General features: G+C 44.0%; 1 protein-coding gene across 2 annotated transcripts in view; it reads right to left on the bottom strand.

The window, feature by feature from the left end:
- Positions 1–22220, bottom strand: part of LOC114025554 — a 76663-nt gene that overhangs the window by 44542 nt on the left and 9901 nt on the right. For both annotated transcript variants that reach the window (XM_027839013.1, XM_027839014.1), the window contains 15 exons: positions 21019–21168; positions 20793–20909; positions 19652–19825; positions 18723–18933; positions 14794–14960; positions 14324–14436; positions 13094–13175; positions 11296–11433; positions 10213–10375; positions 8672–8793; positions 6718–6858; positions 5768–5881; positions 4336–4464; positions 2847–3008; positions 2289–2453 (listed from right to left, as the gene is read on the bottom strand). In XM_027839013.1, the coding sequence (XP_027694814.1) occupies positions 2289–2453; positions 2847–3008; positions 4336–4464; positions 5768–5881; positions 6718–6858; positions 8672–8793; positions 10213–10375; positions 11296–11433; positions 13094–13175; positions 14324–14436; positions 14794–14960; positions 18723–18933; positions 19652–19825; positions 20793–20909; positions 21019–21168 (2148 nt within the window). The remainder of the gene's footprint in view (positions 1–2288; positions 2454–2846; positions 3009–4335; positions 4465–5767; positions 5882–6717; positions 6859–8671; positions 8794–10212; positions 10376–11295; positions 11434–13093; positions 13176–14323; positions 14437–14793; positions 14961–18722; positions 18934–19651; positions 19826–20792; positions 20910–21018; positions 21169–22220) is intronic.

Below are 22220 nucleotides of genomic sequence, written 5' to 3'. Positions count from 1 at the left end.
AAGATCACCTAACCATCCAACAACCGATTCAAAGTGACACACGGTGCGAGGGAAGCTGTCTCTGTATTATTGCTGGAATTACAATTAGGTTGCCTGGTGCCCACCACACCTGCCTAGAGTCCACCAGAGACTCTCCTTTTTTTTTTTTTATTTTTTTGGTGAGGCAATCGGGGTTAAGTGACTTGCCCAGGGTCACACAGCTAGTAAGTGTCAAGTGCCTGAATCCGGATTTGAACTCAGATCCTCCTGATTCCAAGGTCAGAGCTCTATCCACTGTACCACCTAGCTGCCCCCAGGCACTGTCCTTCTTAGGAATGGAAACTCAGAAGCAAGTTGATCTGGGCTTTTACAAATCACTACTTGCTTGGTATTGGTATACACTTCAGCCACCAAGTCATGAGCCCCAATACCTGTGCATATCAATTAATCAACAGACATTTAATAAATGCCTACTATATGTCAGACACTATGCTAGGGCTGGGGATACATTGCCTTCAAGAAACTCCCTTTCTTATTGGGGGAATCACAGCATATACATGTAAGTCTATAAAAATATAAATAAGGCAATGGGAGTAATGCTAGTCTCGCCAGGTGAGGGGGATTAGGAAAGGCTAGGGGATACAACAGATAAGAGTATTGGGCATGGAGTCAGGAAAATTCATCTTCCTGAATTCAAATCCAGCCTCAGACACTTACTAACTGTGTGACTTTGGGTAAGTCATATAACCCTATTTGCCTCGGTGTCCCCATCTGTAAAATGAGCTGGAGAAGGAAATGGCAAACCAGTCCAGTACCTTTGCCTAGAAAACCCCAAATGGGGTCATGAAGAGTCAGACACGACTGAAAAATGACTGAACACATAGGAAGTGGTATTTGAACTATTTGAAGAAAACTAGAGACTGTCTCTCAGAGGCAGAGGTGAGGAGTGAGTAAAATCCAGGCATGGGAGACAGCCAGTGCAAAAATCCCACAGGTGGGAGATGGAATGTGATGGGGAGAAGAAGAGCAAGACGGCCAATTTGCCCGGACCAAGAGTTCATGAAAGGGAGCAAAGTAGGATGAAAAGACTGGGAGGTCAGGTTGGAGGCTGGTTGTGAAGGGTTTTAAATTCCAAAGATTTGAATTTGATCCTTAAGGCAATAGAATCATACATGACCTAAGTCAGTCAACAAGCATTTATTAAGCAGCTGAGTTAAGTGCTGGGGATACAGAGAAAGGCAAGAGACAGTCCCTGCTCTCAAGGAGCTCATAGCCTAAGGAAGAAGATGACATGCAAACAGCTACGTATACCATGGCTGGAGAGAAGCTATGGAGGGAAGGCACTAGTGCGGGAGTGGGGAACCTGCAGCCTCGAGGCCACATGTGGCCTTCTAGGTCCTCAAGTGCGGCCCTGTGACTGAATCCAAACTTCATAGAACAAACCCCCTTAGTAAAAGGACTATAAATATAACAATATGATAAATAATAAAAATATAAATAATAATAATATAATAAAAGCTAGTGACTAGCATATTCTGAGATCTGCATTGACCATACAGAGGAGAGATCTTAGGGAGATTCCCTGCCTTTTTTTCCCCATGCTCTGGAACTCTCAACACAGAACCTGCTCCCTCCCAGCACATACCTCACTTGGCCTGCATCCAGATGTCCCAATTAACAAGACCCTCCTTGTCCCTCCTCCTCCCCAACCCCACCAAGAATGGTAATCAATCACCCCTTTTAATCCTTCCTCACAAAGGCATGGGGGATCTTCTTGGAAAGAGGCACCCCCCTCCATCTGTCCCACTCCCAGGCTTGCAGCAACCTCATCTTTAGACAATAAAGCTCTGATTGAAGCAAATCCCTGTAACCGAGTTCACTTCGAGGGAAACACCATAGGAAAGAATGTGATTCACTTGTAAATGAGCTCAAATGCCCTTGATGAGACAAGCAGGGTTATTCAGGCATTATTCACCCTGGGTTAAAGACCAGTTCCTTTTGGCTGTGTAATAATACCTCACATTTGTACATGCTACTTTTCAAAACTCTTCCTGGTACATGAGCTCATCTGTGACAGGCAGCATGACCCAGAACTGACTCCCAGGGGTCACAAAGGGAGTTACTGACTTAATGTGGACTAAAACAACGTCACCCTGAAATCAAAGCCTAATGGATCTCTCAAAGGACAGGGTCTGCCTGTTCTTTCAGGGTTTAGGGGAGCCAGGTTCCAAACTGAATGGTTAAACTGGGTTCTCCCATCCTCAAGCCTAAGGTAGGAGGAGGAGGGATGGTACTGAAACTCTAGTCACCTCTAGCTCTCCAGAGAAGTCTTGAGTCTTTGGAGTACTGTGGTTCCTGAGGGTCAAGACCAACACCAAACCATGCCCAGGGTCTGGGGCGAGGCGGAGCAGGCCCCTAGAGTGTAGCACGAAGCTACCTTGGTTCAGCAGATATTCTCCAGAGATCGCAACAGCCTGCAGATAGAAACGGAAGCAGTCTCTAAACTAAACTCTGGACGCTGAATCCACCCCCATCAGGCTAACTGCCTCCCCAAAACAAAACCCAAGACCAATTCAAGAAAACCATCGGTTCTGCGTTCAAGGTGTCAAAAGGCATTTCAGAGAGCCACATTTTGTAAGGTTGGCTGTGGAGGTCCGCGTTGAGTACTGAGTTAGATCAGCTAAAATGAAAATAATAGGAGGAATGAGAGAACATCTTTTAAATGTAATTTGGGCTAGTGTCTGGTGGGGAATAACCCGTGACCTTTGTTCTGGCTGTGGGAAACCTAGCCTCATCAAATATCAGATCAGTAGCCAATAGTATCCACCCCCCAAATCCCCTTCTCCTACGGAGTAGGTATGACTTACACTGGAAAGATTACAGAGTCCCAGTCTGAGAGAATGGCTGAGATGGTTCAGGTAGTTAGTCTCTATTTCTCCCAGGAAGTTTTGCTTGGGGCAGGAGGTCAAGAAGATATTCTCTAGAACCACTTCTGCATGCAGTCTATCTGACCGGAGTGGCCGGTGTCTCTGTGGGGAATAGAATGACCCAGGGAGGCTGGGGGCGGCAGCCTTTGCAGTAAGAAAGAAAATGCCTGCTACATTGGGATTTGACTCCTTGGTCCAACCTATACCATTAGGCCAAGTGTGTTGGTGGACCCTAGAAAGGCACACTATTGTCCTTACCCTGAGGAAAAAGGGAATGAGCAATGGGAGTGTGTTCTCCACCACAATAGGGCATGCCCACATACCCATGCTACTATCTACGTATACCCATATACATAGACATGCCTAGGTACTGTTGGTTTTATAGGGGGAACAAGGAGAGCCCTCCAAAAATGTCTCTCCTCACAATCCAGTCTGTTGCTGATGTCAGAAATTAGATTTCATTCTTTTGGCTTAAAGGATTGATCCCCACAAAAAAGGAAAGATGACTGAATGAGAACACAATTGTTATTTCCTTAGGGTAAAGGAGTTTATCAGATTCAGAACTAGTTAGTGGGGGGCAAGTCCTGGAGGGGGAAGGGAAACAAAGCAGAAGGATCCTTTTCCTCTAGGAGGTAAGAAGATTGGAGGTAAACTAGAGGAGGTAAGAAGGAAAGGGAGGTGAGAAGACATTGCTAAAGACAAACTGCCCTTATTTCACAAATCTGTCTAGCACTAACTCTATCCCAGCTGGGAGATCAAGAGTTCTGAGCCAGCTATTATAAGGTCTTGATGCTGTCTGCAGAAGACTCTGGATACAAGGTTTCCTCAAGCTACCCCAGGTGAACCTGGCACATACCAGCAGGAGCCAGACTTTGGGCCTTCTCCCCTCCCATTTATGTGCCCCAACAAAATGCCCAACTACATCCCTGTGTCCTGTCTTCAGCTCCCTACTCCTCAACGCTACCAACATCCTAGCCATCCACAGTATCTCTCTATTTGGGGTACCCCAGAAGAAAAGACTTGTAATATGATCCTTGAGTGTCACTTTCCCCTCTGACACTGGCTACTATCTTGTGGACCCTTTAAAGGTCAAAGATGTCCTGGGTCAGCAACCAGGGCCTTCCGCTGTGTGGAGCAAACCATTGTATCTATGAAAGGACTGAAGAAGCTTCTTCTGCCCTATCCCCAAGAAATCCAGCACCATGGAGGTGCTACAGTTGAAAAAAATAAACAAAAGTGAACACTCAAACTAAGAATCAAATCAACTCTCATGCCTGGGATATCTCAGGTGCCATTTTCTAGGACAGCATTGAGATGGAGTTAAATGGTCTTCCTTCCAGGCTCATGAGAATAAGTAATTTCAAGATGATAGAAAACAGCCCCCCTCTTCCTGGCTGTCACAGCATCGCTTTGGCTTTTCTCATGTTACCTCATATTTCAGACTCTGTTTGACTTTCTGGCTGTCCCAGGACAGATCAAGATGCTCGCTGAACACTGTTGCAGTTTGAGTTACAGATCCACAGGCCTTGAGATTGCCCAGGGTCAGGAATTTCTGGAGCTAATCAAGGGAAAAGCATTGGTATTAATGATTCTGGGAAAAGGGATATTTTTCTCTTTGGTATGAAAATTAAGTGATCATACTTTAGTGCTTTTTTTCAAAGTTTAATAAAATGCAGCCGAACTTAGAGAGAAAGCCAGTTGACTGTCTTCAATTTATCCTGTCTGTATCATGTTTACACACTGATGTTTGCATATAACAACAACAACAATAATAGTAACCAACAGCCAACATTTATATAGTCCTTATGAGCCAGGCACTGTGCTAAGCACTTTACAATTTTATCTTCTTTGATCCTCACAACACCCAGAGTGCTATTCAGATGAGGAAACAGGCAAACAGAAATTAAATGACTTGCCCAAGGTCAAACAACCAGTAATAGTCTGATTTGAACTCAGATCCTCTTGTTAGACTGTGAGCTCTTTGAGAGCAAGTATTGGATTTGGGTTAGGTTTAGTTTGGTTTTGCCTTTTTTGGTATCTTCAGAGCATGACACCTATTAGGTGCTTAATAAATGCTTATTGACTGTACTTTGTTATCTCTTCTTGTCCTAAGAGCCAAGTGTGGTCCCAAAACCTGAATCCTGATTCAGAAAGCTAGTCAGGTAGAGAGAACATTTGTTGGTTAATACAAAGCATAGAATATAAATATAATTATAATACGCAGAAGAAACACCTTGGGAGTTTGAACTTGACACAGAATTCACTTCCTCTTTGCCTGGTCTTTCTAGCAGGAAGGCCTTTTATTTGTGCCAGAGAAATTGGGGAATAACTGATTTAGGTGAGCATCACGGCCAAGGCCTGTCCAAGGTGCCACATCTTGGTCTGTGGGCATCCAATTCAAAGCATTTAACAAGTACTTGCTATGTGTAAGGTTCTGTGCTAGATGCTATGGATAAAAAAGTTTTGGTTTTTTTTAAATGACAAAGTCCCTGTCCTCAAAGAACTTACATTTTCCTGGGGCACAGGCACCGTGATAAAAACGAAGGTTTTAGAACAAACCCCCACAGGAACATAGAGGCTTATGACTCCTCAAAACTCTTCCTCTCCCTGAACTGGTGGGGACTCATTCCTAAAGGACTGTATATATTCTGCAATGCTCCCTATTGCCATAGAATGGAAGTTCCTTGAGGTTTCCTTTTTTCCTTTGTGCCCTTAGCACATCCCTGCAGGTGGTAACATTTATTTATTGACCGACTGATTGCAGAGCCCTTGAAGTTAATGGCCAGTGGTAGCCCGTGGTATTGCTCTCTCAATCCTCAGATGCCCTCAGAGAGGTAAGCCTCCCTCCACATCACATGTACCTGTCCTGAGGATGCAGTCAGACAGCCTTCCCAGTTGGTGATGGTAGCTTCTGACCTGTCTGCCCAGGAAAACTGGAAGTTGACAGGTTTCCCTCTATTCCAGGCAAGTTGTACCTATAACCAGAGGTGAGAACCAGATGTGCTTCAGAATAATAGGACTGAATTGGCAGCCCTCCCTCTCTGCTCTGTACCATGGTCCAGTACCTACACTAGGTCTCCAAGTTGTAGACTTGTCTCATGACTGAGATCTGGGTACCAGTTGAAGAGAGCAAAAGAAATCAGAGCAGAAAAGACCTTATTATCTTCGTCTCTTTAGACATACTTCTTCTTCGGATAGATGCCTGCCGTCTTGAACAGTTTTGACACTGACCTACCTGGAAGGAGGGGTTCTTAGGATCACAGTATCTTAAACTAGAAGGGGACTCAGAGGAAACCTAGCCCAATCCCTTTATTTTACAGATGAGGAAACTGAGGCCCAGGGAGGTTCAGTGCCCTGTTCTAGGATATATAGATAGTAAATAGAAGGGTGGGATTTGAACCCAGGTTCTCTGATTCTAGAGACTCTTTCCACCTTTTGTAAACCTTCATAGGTTTTTTTTGAGGCAATAGGGGTTAAGTGATTTGCCCAAAGTCAGTCGTTTTTTAAATAGTATTTTATTTTTTCCAATTACATGTAAAGACAATTTTTAACATTAATTTTTTTTTAAGATTTTGAGTTCCAAATTTTTCTCCCTCCATTCTTTCCCTCCCTCCTCCCTAAGATGGTAAGCAATGTGATATAAAACCTTTGTAGTTTTAAGGAATCAAACAACAGCAGAAGCCCATTTTTTATCCTCGACTGTTCGCTCTTAAGGAATCCAGGTAGAAAAAGCCAATTGCAATCCATTTCTGTGCCCTTTACCGCCTCCCTACCCATCTTTGTACCAGCTTGGGAACATTTGCAATCTCACCTGTTGGCTGTACCTGCTGCCCCTCTTCTCTGCCAGGCCCTTGGCTTCCATGTGGCTCCAGGATAGGTTGAAGGGATGAGCAAAAGCCACCTGGCCACGCACGTGATCCTTCCCCAGCTTTAGAGAGGAGGACAGCACCACCTGGCCCGAGTCAGAGGCCAATGAGAGAAATGTCATGAGCACCAAAGCTTTGATCAGCTTCCACTCCCCCCAACCCCCACCCCTGATTAACCGCTATGGGCCTCAGTTTCCTCATCTGGAAAATAAAGGAATTGGAACAGATGGTCTCTAATACCCTTCCAGCTCTAAATCAATGATCCTATGATTATTCTCAAAGGCTGGGACCCCTATTCAGGGGAGATCCAGGGAGATGGTAGAAATGAGGTAACACATCAAACATTCCTGTCCCCCTTCACAAGCCCTTAGCTCACTAAGGGTTAGGAAATTGACTCTGAATGATGAGTATCACAGTGCCTGACACAGGGGTGCTTTATAAATGCTTGTTGATGGATTTATTGATTCGTGGGTTTGACATTTGTGAAACTTGGCCCTGAGGCAAAGAATATTAGGTGTCCCTTGAAGACCCTTGGAAGACTACTCCAGGTGTGCAGTGGGTAGAGCACTGGCCCTAGATCCTCAGGAGGACCTGAGTTCAAATCTGGCCTCAAACACTTGATGCGTGCTAGCTGTGTGACCCTGGGCAAGTCACTTAACCCCCTTACCTGGCAAAGAAGAAGAAGAAGAAAGAAGAAGAAGGAAGAAGAAGAAGAAGAAGAAGAAAGACTATTCCAAACTGAAGGTTTGGTCTCCTGAGCCAGTATTTATTACTTTGAATCTCCCTGAGGCCTGCAAAGCCTCAACACAGTGCTTGGCCCATGGTCAATGATGAATAGGTACTTCTTCACTTGATCTGACTGGGACTCCACTTTCTAGGAGGTAGGGTGTATAATAGGGAGCAGTCCTCCTCATCTGTCCCACATTTTCCTTTTCTCTCTTATCTTGTGCCTTCTTCTGGAGAGACAAAGACAGAAATTCTGTTGAACCCACCCATTAGAGATAGAAGATTCTAGAGAAAGAAGAATCAGTCCAAGTAATTTAGGTGAGAAGGACTACAGAGCAGGGACGGGTTCAGGATCATATTGTGTTGTGCTCAAGGGTAATGGGAGGGAAGCTTTTCAAGGCTAGACCTGTGCCTCATCCACACCCAGCATACATAGTTCAGCTGCCTCTTTAAATGTACATGAGATATGGTGGAAAAGGCTCTCATCTCAGCTCTCATGGACTAATGATGTGAGCTTGAGCAAGCCAATAAACATTTATTAAGCACCTACTATGGCAGCAGTAGATAGAGGGCTGGGCCTGGAGTCAAGGAAGGCCTGAGTTCCAATCCAGCCTCAGACACTTACTAAATGTGTGACTTTGGGCAAGTCGTTTAACCTGTTTGCCTCAGTTTCCCCATCTGTAAAATGAGCTGGAGAAGGAAATGGCAAATCATTCCAGTATCTTTGCCAAGAAAATCCCAAATGGGGTCACAGAGAGTCATTCATGGCTAAAACAACTGAATACCAAGAATAAGCACCTACTGTGTGCACAGTACTGTGCTAAGTACTGGGAATTTTTAAAAAAGATAAAATGCAAGACAGGATCTCAGAATCGAATGAGGAAGACAACATGTAAACGGCTGCATACGAACAAGTTATAAATGGGATGACTTGAAAATATTCAATAGAGGGAAGGCTGTAGCATTAGGAGAGATCAGGAGAAACCTTGCAGAAGGTGGCCCTGTAGTGGAGACTTGAAGAAAGCCAGGGAAGCTCCTGAGCCCTGGTTCCTTGTCAATCAAATTAAGGGGTTGAACCAAATGGCCTCCAAGGTCCTTTTCAGGTCTCTGACACGTGATGATATTTTTCCAGTGCTCCACTTCCTCTCCCTCCTAACCCCAGGCTGTTTTTACCTGTTCCTTGGCATTCCATTCAATGACTAGATTATCTTGATGGCTGTGAACTGAGTGTAGCAGGGTCGTGGTGATCTTGGAATGTTGAGGAAAAGGGATGGAGAGAGGATGGACAAGTTCCACTGTAAGAGAGGGGAGAAAAGTGGAGGGAGAAGGCTATCAGGGCTGGTTACCAGTGACTATATTTTTCCAATCACACAATCATGGCGAGATATATAGAACACTGGGCCTGAAGTCAGAAAGACCTGAATTCAAATCCAGTCTCAGACACTTACTAGATGGGTGACCCTGGGCAAGTCACTTACTCTCTGAGTCAGCTTTGGTTTTCTCAGCTGCAAAATTAGGATAATAGCACCTACCTCCCAGGGTTCTTATAATAATTGTAAGGTGCTTAGTAGAGTAACTGGCACATGGTAGGCACTTAATAAATGCTTTTTTTCCTTCCTTCTTGCTTTCATTCCTCTCTTCCTTCCTTTCTTCTTTCTTCCCTCTTTCTTTCCTTCCTTTCCTCCTTCCTTCTTTCCTTCCTTCCCTCCTTTGTTCCTTCCTTCTCTCCCTCTCTTTCCTTCTTTCCCTCCCTCTCTCTTTCCTTCCCTCATTTCCTCCCTCCTTCTTTCCTACCCACCTTCCTTCTTTCTCTCTCTCCTTCCTTCCTTCCTGGAACCACTCAGATTAAGGAGGAATCTGGGTGTCTCTTGGAGGTACAGTGGAAAGTGTATTAGATTTGAAGCAAAAGGACTTGGGCTCAAAACCTCTCTCAGTTACTATTTCTGTGACTTTGAACAAGTCACTTAGCCTCTCTGGGCCTCAGTTTCCTTATCTGGAAAATAAGAGGGATAAACTGGATGCTCTTCAAGGTCCTTTCCAGCTCTAAATTGACAATCCTATGATTTTTAAAGGCTGAGATCCCCACTGAGGGGGCGATGGTAGAAATGTGGTAATACATCAAATATTCCCATCTCAGATACCTGCTCCCACTCATTGGTCCTTAGCTAGCTAAGAGGGTAGAAACTAACCCTGAATGATGGTTATGCAATACCTGCCACAGAGGTGCACTTACAGAAATGCTAGCTGACTGACTGATCGATGGTGGTTTGGAATCTGGGAAACTTGGCCTGGTAGCAAAGGAAATTAGCAGGTGGGACCCAGTAGGGTTAGCTGGGCCTCTTCTCTTTTTGCACACTAATCATTTATGGCACAATTAAAGGTGGCAGAAGAAGGCCTTCATGACACAGAAACTAATAACAGAGGGGTTAACAGAGGAGTGATTTATAATTCTTTTCAGGAAAGACTGTTTCCTTTAGGACTGCATCTAATTAACTTCCAGGGTTGCCGTTTAGAAGTGGATATTTCATAGCAATGAATTTGGGATTAAAACACATGGCTAAGGCCAGGACCGGCCTCTTTTAGGAAGTTATTACAAACTTTTTAATCTCTTTATTTGCTCAGGGACTCCTGGAGTAAATAACTAGTGCCTTCTCTAACCTCTGGCCCTAATCTGTCTAGGGATGCCTACTGATTGTTGCCACTGCAAAGCTTACCCTGCATGTGCTCGCTCCTGGAGAACTTGGGAAAGAGCCCTGTGTAGCTGCCAATGAACTTGAACTCCTGGCCGTCCCAAAGTACCAACTGTTGGATGCTCCTTGTCCCGTTGGCTTTCTGATACATGGTCACGAGCACCATTTCCCAGGGGATCATTTTGAGCTACAAAGGAAAAACAAGGAGGCATCAGCCCTGGGGTGGCGATTCAGGTCGGGGCTCAGGGTAGGTATGGATTGAAAGGAGAGAAGACTTCTGAAAGGTGGAAGAGTTTAATTACACCTTGGGTTTCTTGGGATGGAGCATTAGACTCGGAGTTAGCGCACCTGGGTTGGAGTTCGGTGTCTTGCACTCAATAAATACTTGTCAGTTTGGATAATGATTTCATTAGGATAGATATTCTGTTCTATGTGAGGAGGGCCACATCAGCCAACATTACTGTTCATTGTTATCAGTCTGAGAATGGGGCCCCCTAGAAGAACTTGGACTCAGGAGGGGTATATTTTAACAGAGGGGTTCTTAACCTGGGGCCGGTGAACTTCTTTTTAATATCTTTATAATTGTGTTTCAACATAATTGGTTTCCTTTGTACTCCTACATATTTTATTTTATGCATTTAAAAATGTGATTTTAGCAGAGGATTCTGGGAAGATGGTGGAGTAGGTCAGAAAATTTTAGACTCTCCAAATTTCCTCCACAAAAAAAAAAAGACAAAACACGATTTTGAGAAATGGTTCATAGGCTTCACCAGACTGCCAAAGGGGTCCATGAATCAAAAAAGGTTAAGAAGCCCTTTTTTAATGGAGAAGACTTAGGAAAAAGTCAGAGTATGGGGCACTGCCAAGTGGAAGTCTTTGGGTAATCAAGGAGTAGCATGTGCTTCAGATGAAAGATGGCACCCGAAAGAGGACATATCAGGAGCGGTAGAGGGGCATAGAAGACCGAAACCAATTTCATCTACTTGACAAGTGGCACTTGACTTCTTGACACTTTCCCTAGGAAACAAAGAGTCTGCCACTTTTGTGACCTAGCTATAGCACTGGGCTCTGGCTCCCACACAGGACCTCCAAGTTGCTGTTCCTTACCTGGGGAATTGTATGCATCAGCTCAGTCACTTGAGTGAGGTTGGATGCAGTAACTGTCAGCTTTGTGGCCACGTGGAAATGGTGCTTTTCCAGGTCAACGGCAATCATGCTTTCGGCTTCACTCATGGAGTAACTCACCTAGGTGGGTGAGAGGGCAAAACGAAGTTGCTTCATCAGGAATCTGAGGGAACATTTCACAACTGATCTGGGCATAGTTTGCCAACCCCTGGCATAATAGATAAGGTGCTCAACTCAGAATCAAGAGGACCAGAGTTCAAATCTTGCCTCTGACACTTACTAGGTGTATGACTGTGGACTAGTCATTTCATTGCTTTCGGGCCCAGGTTTTCCATTTGTGAATAATAATAGCATTTATCTCAAAAGGGTTGTTGTGAGTCCTAAATAAGATGTTATATGGACAGGGCTTTGCAAATTTTAAAGTGCTATATAAATGTTAGTTACTATAGTTACGTTCCATATGTATAGGTCTATACACATATTCATATGATATATCCTGGTTACAAAGCACTTTACCCATCTTATTGGAGCCTCACAAAAACCCCGTGTGGCAGGTCATAAGATCATAGATCTGGAGCTCAAAGGGAAATCAGAGGTCATCTAATACAACCCCCTTCATTTCACAGTTGATGAAACAGAGGCCTGGGGTTGGTTAATTGACTTACCCAAAATCACATTTCAGAAGCAGGATTTGAACCTAGATCCTCTGGCTACAGAGCCAGTGCTGTTTCCACTGTATCATGATGAGTTCCAAAGGTGATGCAGTTATCATACCCATTTTACAGATTGGGAAGTTGCAGCTCACTCTAAGTTACATAGTTGGGAAGTGTCTGAGGTGGGAATCAAATCCAGGCATATGCCTTTCCACTACCATAGGTAAACAGCTCGTCACCACTCACCGTGACCTCATGGCTGAGGATTAAGTTTAAGGCTAGCCACAGTCCTGGGGCTGGTAGGAGAGACAGCTGCTTTTAACTGTGTCTGTTTTAGCCTCAGGGTGAGAAACAGCCCTTCTGGGCTAATGGGCCTCTGCAAGTCTGATTGCTCTTCAGAGCTCTTCTGAGCTCTCTGCTGACCCAGACTCCCCAAGGAAGAGGAGGTAAGAACAAGAAATCAGCATGTGTCAGACATCTCCCGTTTGGGACAGGCCCCTTGCTCTGCCAGCAGACATAGGACACAAGGGTGATAAAAGAAACGCTGAACAACTTGTGTTGGGAGACGTCGGGTCAACCATTTGCTTGGAAAAAGAAAACCTTTGAGCTTGGGAGACAAAGTCTGAGATGATGAGAAGCTAGAATAGCAAACAGAGCATTTGGATGGTCTAGGACCGCTCTTTAATCTATCCCAGACTCTGAACTTGGGCCCTACCAACAGGATGCACTGCGGGAGAATCTCCAGGGAGCTGGGGATCAGATACACTCGCCAGAGGGGCTTGGGATGGAGGGTGCCAGGCAAGCCTGCTAAGGAATGCAAATACCAATGGGGTTTTTAAAAGCTGGAGCCCCATTTCTGAAGGGCAGCCTGGGGCAGCCCACCTGGGGTTTTCTTTAGCTCCCTTAATCACACATGAACACATTAACCAATTCTTCTGTGTCACTAACACTGCCCCTCCAAATCTCAGCTGGCCTCCCTCTCCCTTTCAACCTACCCCTCTCCTTCAACTTTCCACTTTGGAGGGCAGCCATGAGAAGAGAAAAAATGATGCATGTGGAATGAGTTAAGAGCCAGAAGAGTTCAGGGACTGGCCAAGAGAGGGACATGGGCCTCAGGGAGCAGTTACCTTGGTGGAAAGCTTGGCTGTCCTAGGGAAGTGATTGAGGAGGAAGGAGAGATGCTGTTGGCTGGTAACATACAGTTCTTTTCTGGAAAAGAGAATCATAGAGTTTCAAGTGATCTTAAAGGTCATTTAATCTAACCCCCTCCTTTCATAGAGGAGAAAACAGAGGACCACAGAGTTTAGGGTCACATCACACATGAAGTAAGTGGCAGGATTGGGATTAGAACTCGGAGCCGTTGGCCCTGAATTCAACACTCTTTTGATTGTACCATATTGTCCTCTGAATGGAAAGTATAGTTTGAGAAAAAAGAACACAAGTATTTTCCCAACTAGGATTTCAAAGATGGGAGTCAAACATTCAAACTAATAATGGCCTCTGATAAGGACATACAGAGCAATCTCGGGAGATTCCCTCTTATTTTAGCAGGGCAGTCCAGGCCCATTATTATATTGGTGCAGAGAACCTATAATATAGGAAATCCCCTCCACCAGACAGATTGACATTTCTTCTATAATTTATAGTCTAGAGAATTGTCAGGGAAACTTAGAGGTTAAGTGACTTGCCTAGGGTCTTATAGTCGTTATGTGACAGAGGCAGGATTTGTCCCCAGGTTTTCCTGACCCCAAGGCTGTCCCCCTATCCACTATGAGGAATCTAATATCACAGTCAATTCAGATGGAAAAGTCACAAAATCACAGAATACTACAGTTAGAGGGGGGCTCATACATTGTCTAAGTCAACCCTTCCACTTGACAGATGAAGAAACTTTCACAGAGAATGGAAATGTCTTGTTGAAAATCTCACTACAAGTTAGTAGCAGAGGCAAGGCTAGAAACTAGGTCTTCTGGCGCCTGGTTTAATGTTCTTTTCACTACATTGCCTTCCAAGGGCCAGGTCAACATAATTTTTTTTCCTAAATGGAAACCCATCAAACCTGGGGTATGTGAGGGTAAGATACCTCTTAGCAAAGCATATTCCCTTTCCCTAGGTCACGGGATCATCAATTCAGAGCTTAAAGGAACCATGGAGGCGACTCAGTCCAATTCCCTCATTTAAACCACAAGGAAAATGAGGCACAGATAGGTTAAGTGATTTGTGCATGGTCATTTAGCTAATAAGTATTTTATCCAGGCCCTTCTCCCTGCCCTACCTGCCTCTAAACATGCTACGAGTCCATGACCAAAGGGCTCTGTGAGTGTCTGGAAACCCAGATCCGAAGACCTTTTCCTCACCTGAGTGGTTGATTCCTTCCCCTCACATGAATGAGAAGACTTGTTTCAGACTCACAGGTTACTTCCAAGGATGTTTTCATTTCACTGGCTGCCAGGATTTCCTGGAATAACAACTAGTAGGAGAAAGAGGATAGACTAATATAGCAAGACTAATCCAAAATGGTAGATGATTTTAAAATCACTTTTTAAAATTTCAGAATGCATGAGATGATTTTTCACAGCAGATTTACCTAGGAGACCAAGTAAGGCTAATCATATTTCTTGTAAACATACCAACTTGACCTGAGAAAAATATTTCAGGTAGCTGGGGAGGGAGCCAGCCTGGAGTAAAACTTTTTTCAACCCATGGTCCATCCAGAAAGTGGCTAAAGTATGCAGATAATGGTTGGGAAGCCGAAGTGACTAACCCCTGTAGCCCTTCCAGGTGTGGTCCCTTCTCAGGGACCAGAATAATCACCTCCTCTCATTACCTGGGTTGTGAAGGGCAGGCCCAGCTGCCTGAGAATTGGCACTGTGTGTTGGATGTGGGCCACAAGCTTGAGGGTCCCATTTAGTTCCAAGGACATCAGAGCTGCCAAATCCACACTGACTTTCCTGTCTCCTCCCTGGATGTCCACGCTGCCCTGGGTCTGGGTTTCTAGATGTGGAAGGACAAAAATACTCAGTAATGGCAAGGCAGAGAGGTACAGTGGAAAGGGTATGGCTCTGGGGTCATAAGACCTGGATTCATATTCCTCACCTCTGACATTTAATACCTGTGTGACCTTGGGCAAGTCACTTAAGAGTCAGGAAGACCTGAATTCAAATCCAGTCACAGACACATGCTAGCTGTGTGACCCTGGGTGAGTCACTTACCCTCTATGCTTCAGTTTACTCATCTATAGAATGAGAGGGCTGGACTAAATAATCTATGAGGATCCCTTTTCAGTTCCATTTCATGTCACATACTATGTATGATAGGATATTTCCTTACGCCCTTGGCTAGATGTCACTGTCACATGGTCATTCTGCTCCCCTTTGTTCCTTTCCAAAAGAAGGAAGGAACAGGAATGGAGACCACAGTGAGGGTGACGTTGCTCTCTGTGGTCTCCACCAATGGGTAGAGAAAGCTACAAAGCCTATCTCCATGGAGAGCATCTTTCAGTCAGCCTCAATCTAGTAATTTTCTTAGACTGGAAGGGACCTTTAGATCATCGAAACATTGATTAAGAGTTGAAAGGAACCTCAGACGCCATCTTGTACAAACCTTTCGTTTTACAGAGGAGAAAACTAACACCCAGAGGATTAAGTGACTCACCCAGGGTCACAGAGTCACAGAATTTGAAGGCTGGAAGGGACCTCAGCATCTGTCCAGTCTAACTCATATACAAGAGGAATCCTCACTATAACATCCTGGGGTCATCTGGCCTCTGCTTGAAGACCTCCCAGGTGGGAGAATCTAACATCTCTTGAGTTGGCCCATTACCCTTTGGGAAAACCCTAATTGTCAGGAAGCTTTGTTTTCTCCCTATGTCAACTCTAAATTTTCCTTTTTGTAGCTTCTACCCATGGCTCCCAACTCTACCCTATAGGGCCAAACAGAACCAATCTCACTGTTTCCTCCACATAACAATCCATTAAATTCTTGAAGACTGTTATCTTGTCTTCCCTGAGTCTTCTTTTTTCCAGTTCCTTCAGTCAATCCTCACATGACATGGACTAAAGGCCCTTCACCATCTTGTTACCTTTCTCCAGACTCTCTCCATCTTATCAATGCGCTCTTAAACTGTGGTAGTCAGGACTGAGCAAAACCATCCAGGTCAGGGCTGCTGAGGGCAGAGCACAGTGGAAACACGATCTTCCTGTGTCTAGCAGATATGCCTTTCTTAATGCGGTCCAACACTGCTCCACCCCACATGGGTAGGGGCAGAATCCAATTCAAGCCCTCTGGCTCCAAATTCATTGCTGTCTACACTAAACCACATCGACTTCTTTCTTCAGAGGTCAACTGTGCTGTCTGCTTGCTTGTGACCAGAATCACAAGTAAACTGTGTCAAAGAGATAAGTCACACTTCATCAGGTCTAGAAGGGATTTTAGAGATCATCTGATATAGTAATGATGATGATAGCTAATATTTCCACTTTAAGATTTATAAATCACTTTATATAGATTATCTCATTTGATTTCACAACAACCCTGTGAGGTAAGTGCTATGATTATATCTATTTTATAGATGAAGAAACTGAGGCAGGTAAAGGTGAAGTGACTTGCCCAAGTATCTGAAGCAGTATTTGAACTCAGGTCTTCCCATCTCCTGTGCCCTGTCTACTCTGCCACCTGACTGTCTCATGATAGATTTCATTTTGCAGATGATGGAAATGAAACCCAGAAGGGATTAGTGACTGACCCAAAGTCATGTACCTGGCTAGTAGCAGTCCACGGAAATTCGAAGCCAAACCCAGAGACAACTAAGTCAAAGCTCTTTCCCCTAAAATATTCTGCTTCTCTGAAACTCAGTTTTTTATTGCGTTTCTTTTTTTAAGTTCTGTAATATAGGAGACTCTAAAGTTCTTTCCAACCACCTCTTCCAAAACCCAGGAACCTTCACTGTCAGGAAATTATTCTCTCTCTTACTTGAAACCCTCACATTGTATCTCAAAATACTTTTGGAAAACTAAGACCCATTATGAGCAAATCTGGGATTCTTCATTTGGAAAGCTAAATCTTGTGATACATTCCCTCCAGATATGCCTAACCATATTTCCTACTTCATGGGCCCAATGGGAAAAATGCTTTCAAAAGTTCCTTTGACATTGCAAGCAAGGCAGCTTCGTGGATTCCTGAGGGGCGTCCATGAAGCCACTTTCTGAGGGTCCATGGCAGATGGTGCTGAAGCCCCGCTTCCTTGCCAGCGAGCCTTCCTTTCTCCCACACAATGAAAATGTCAAGCTGTCAGCTCTGTATGTTCTTTCCCCTGGCTGAGAAAGCCTGCTTTTCAGCACCGCAGTAAAAGCTGGGAAAATATCAGTTCTTTGAGTCTTGGAAATGATTTTCTCAGACTTCAGGGAGTTGATGTTTGGAAGAAGAAAACCATGTTTCTAGATAACCCCCAAAACGAAGTGGTCATTTTTCCCCCTAGATTATAAAATCCTTGAGGGCAAGAACCATGTCTTATTCACCTCTTCATTTTTTTTTTCATTTTTAAAACATAACATAGTGCCTCATACACAATAGGTGCTTAATAAATACTTGCTGGTGCTTAATAAATGTTCTTAGTTCATCTTCCAGTTTTTGCTCTGTATAGACTAACTAGGATTTTCAAACCAGAGCAATGGTTTAAGTTACCACTGCATAGACTGAGTGCTGATTTAACTTCATTCCCCCAATCACGTAATACTTATGAGATACCTATGATTATTTGAATAAACCACAAACTCTCGATGATCTGCAGCAACAAAGGGTATAAGAAGCATGTCTTGTATAAGATGGAAGGCTGAATTAAACCACATGATCATCAGCCCAGAGTGAAAAGGGACCTTATAGTCATCTAGTCCAATGGAATGGGATAAGGAAGCTGAAGCCTGGGGAGGTTGGGACTTGCTCATGATCGTATAGCTAGCAACTATTAGAGGCAGAATTTGAAGCCGGGTATTCCTGTCTCCAGATTCAAAAGTCTAACCACTATGTCATGCCACCTCTCTGAGAAGAAGTAATCCAAAACTTTATTTCCGCCATTTGCTAACAACTACTTTCCCCATCAAAAATTTCCTCAGATTTGCTTTCACAGGGTCTTTTCCCCACACTAGTCACATCCATCCTGAGATGCCCAAGGTGCAGGCATAGAAGAAAGAAGAAGAGGAACCAGGAACCTAGATAATGTACATACCAGACAAACAGCCTCTAAGACTTGACTACAGTTCAGTCCCTTTTAGTAAAGTCCCTCTTTCATCTTCCACAAGTTTACCAGTCCCCCTGGGGCAGCTAGGTGGTACAGTAGATAAAGACTGGGCCTGAAGTCAGGAAGACCTGAGTTCAAATCCTGCCTCAGATACTTACTAGACGTGTGTCCCTGGGCAAGTCACTTAAGCTCTCTCACCCTCAATTTCCCCCTCTCTAAAATTGGGATGAGTAATAGCACTTCACAGGGTTGTGAAGATCAAAAGAGAATAGAGATGCAAAGTACATGCAAATAGTGCTAGCTATTAAAAACAGAAGTCCCTAGCATCCCTACAACCCAAAGATTACTGGCTAAGGTCAACTACTTTAAATGTACAATAGATACTTGCTGACTGCTTGATTGGGCCAGAGAGGCAATGGCAGAGAGTAGGCTGCCTTCTGACATGTCCTCAGGCAAGAGTAAAAATCTGGACCCAGTTCTTGCCCCAGGAAGGAGATAGAAGACCAGTATACCTTACTTACCTTGTGTCTGTAGCACTACCGTGAGGCCAACCACCTCTGGGTAGCCAGTTCCTTCCCTCAGAGCACTGCTGTTATGTCTACTCCAGCAGGAGAACGCCATTTGCTGTCTGGTATAAGAACAGCTCGTGGTGTAGTTGAGAGACGTCTGCCCCACCAGAATGTTCACGGAGCTATCAATGTTGAAACTGGTTCCTTGAAGGTACATTACAACCTGAAATAACACAAAGGTGTTGAGCCACCATCCTAAACTCCTCACTTGTTATCCTCTGCGAACAACAACAAAAAACCCCAACAATCCAAACCCATCACCTCCTGAACTCCCACAGAATAAGTTCACTTTGGCTCCTGTGATGCTTTGGGCTTCATGGACCCTCCATACATTATTCAAGGATCTGATCCAGCTAGAAACATTTCATCTTTTTCTACCAGATTATTACATAAGAATTGATCTCACATGTAAAATACTCACTTTGTCGAACAAAAAAATGAAAACCGAGTTAAACGATCCTAGAATCTGTGGGCTTAACTGTGCCTTCAGAGGTCATTTTATCCATCCCTCCCTCTTTGGACAATATGGTACCTAGTCCTTTACAGGAAGAACATTGCTCAAATGGGGTCATGAAGAGCAGGACATGACTGAAACAACTCGATAACAATAAAAATCTGAAAGGCCTGCAAGGATGCAGGGATACAAGGGGAGAGAAGCCCACGAACCATCTTGCTTCCACTTCCTCACTGGTGGGGGAATTCAACCCACTATTAGTGGGAGGCCAGGGCCAACAGCTATGCTTACCCTCTGTGGTACCAGGATACTACAGGGATTCAAGCAATGCTCATTCCTCCTGGGTGAGTGGGTGAACAGGGTTTTCATGAATTAAGATAGAAGCATTTCATGGGGCTATGGAAAAGGAACCTGAGGTCTGATGTACCTGAAGTGATTCTGGGAGTCCACACTGCAACAACACAGGCCAGTTATGCCAGAGGGTACCAGACCAGGAATGTCTGGTTGTGGTGCTCTGGCTTTGGCCTCCAAAGATGATGATGCCTGAGCCATACTGAGCCCTGCCACTCAAGTTCTTGGCTGCTTGGTGGTCCAGAGAGACCTGGGTGTATAGGATTTAAGTCAGAGAAGAGTTCTTTTTCTTTGAGCTCTATCTATCATTGTCAACTTGGAATGGTGGGAACCAAGTAGAGTTCTACAGTATCTCAGAGCTGGGGTGAAAGGTTGGACCAGAGAAAGAGTTCTCAACCTGGGGTATGTAATCTTGGTTTTTTGGGGTTTTTTTTTTGTTTGTTTGTTTGAGATAATCGGAGTTAAATGACTTGCCCAGGATCACACAGCCAGTAAGTGTCTGAGGCCAGATTTGAACTCAGGTCCTCCTGACTTCAGAGCCAATGCTCTATCCACTGTGCCACCTGACTGCCCTTTGTTGTTTTTTTTTTAACATATATTTTGATGAATGTATTTAAATATAATTGGCTTCCTTTGCCATCATGTGTTTTTTATGCATTTAAAAACATTATTCAGAAAAGGGGTCCATAGGCTTCACCAGACCTCCAATGAGGTCCATGGCACAAAAAAAGTTTAAAACTCTAGGTTGAAATCAAAGAACACAGAATGTTAGAGCCGGAAGGAATATTTGAGTTCCTCCAGTCCAACCCTCTCCTATATAGATGAGGAAACTGAAAGCAAAGAGGTCTAAATCACAGCTCTAGTCTTAGAAATTATCTAGTCCAACCCCATCCTCCTCACTTTGTAAACTGAGGAAACTGAGGCCCGAGAGGGGAGACACAGGATCAGTAAGGGCAGAATTCAAACCCAGGTCCTCTGATTTGAAAACCTGGTTATTTTTGTTTTTCCCTTCTACAACTTGCTTCTCCTTAGGAAGTAATTTACGCAAGGTCGTAGGACTAGTTAATGGAAGAGCTGAGACTATAAGCTGGGTCTTCTGGCTGTTAGCTGAATGGACCTTCAATTCTACCAAGTTGCCTCCCTAAAGGTATTTCAAACTAACTGTCTTTTGGGGAGATTAGAGAGAGGCCTGAGAAATGGTGAGAGGGGCAACCTACCTGCAAGTCTATCTTATCTTCTAACCCCAATGCCTGCAATGTTGGGACATTGTGTCGGATTTTGTAGTCGAGGGAAATGTAGTCTGATTGTTGAGTGAAGCTGAGCTCTTCAGAAATCTGTTGGCCATTAACAAAGGATACAAAAGATCAGCTAAAATGGCAGTGTTCACAGGACTCCTCCCTCAATGCTGTGTTGGACAGCGTCCAAAGGGCCTTTCCCTCTCACCTGCTTGCTGTCCATGCCAAACCGGATGGTACGCCTGTAACTATGGTTACTTCTCACTGTGGTCACATCTGCCAGGGTCCGAGTTGGGATGCCAAAGTGGAGAGCATCAGGGAGGTTGTGGGTAAACAGCATGTCTAGTTCTTGGTGTGTCTGGGTCAAGTGAAAAAGAAATGGGAGCCACAAATGCCAAAATATTCATTGCAGCATTTTCTGTGGTAGCAAAGAATGGAAATAAAGTAAGTGCTCATGGATTGGTGAAAAGGTTAAATGAATTGTGGTGAATTAATGCAGTGGAGTTTTACTGTGATGTGAGAAATGATGGGAATGACGAATTCAGAGAAGCATGGAAAGACATATGAACTGATGTAAAGTAAAATAAATAGAAGCAGGTAACCAACATACACAATACCTACAGCAATTTAAAGAGAAAGAAAAACAAAAAAATTAAACTGATTGCTGTGTAATTATAATGGCCAAGATTGACCCTAGAAAAGAGTAGATAAAATGTACCACATAAACCATGAATGTGTAATATTGCATAAACTATCAGAAATAGTTTAGTTGCTTTAGTTAAAATTTTTTTTCTCCTTTTTAATGTCTGTTAAAAGGATGATGATTCACTGCATAGGGAAGAGGTGAAAAAGATGTTCAGGAATGAAGATGATGTAAAAATAAAACAAAAGCTGTCAATAAAAATAAGATTTTAAAAAGGGAGTTGGAAAGAAAAGGAGAATGAATACTAGGGGGAAAGTCACAGTTTCTTGCTGAGGATATTCCTTGGATTCTCTATTCCCACTGCTCAGGAAATTAGGGCCTTAAATAGCGGGATCATAACTTTAGAACTGGAGGGGATTGTAGAGCTCATCTTGCCAAACCCCTTTATTTTTTGGATGAGGAAATTGAGACCCGGAAAGGTAAAGGGACTTAACCAGGGTCTCATATGTAATGAGGCTTTGCTTTGAGCATCTCCAGATCCCCTAATATGGAGGCACCCACTTGGGAGATACCAGGGATTTGCTTCTGGGAAGAGACATTCTGTGTTCCCCTACCACATGGATGGAAATAGCCTTTTTCCATTGGCTACATAGCCAGAACAGGCTGAACTTTAAATCTACCAGACTGAGACAATCTGACTTTATTTCTTTCTGGTGGTATCCAGTAGGAGTTAAAGGTCCTGTTCACCCACAGAATGGGTACCAAGA

The sequence above is a fragment of the Vombatus ursinus genome, unplaced genomic scaffold (assembly GCF_900497805.2).
Source record: "Vombatus ursinus unplaced genomic scaffold, bare-nosed wombat genome assembly UNPS02014832.1, whole genome shotgun sequence".
Lineage (NCBI taxonomy): Eukaryota > Metazoa > Chordata > Mammalia > Diprotodontia > Vombatidae > Vombatus > Vombatus ursinus.
The sequence above is the reverse complement of the archived record's forward strand: the minus strand, read 5'-3'. Positions and strand labels throughout refer to the sequence as shown.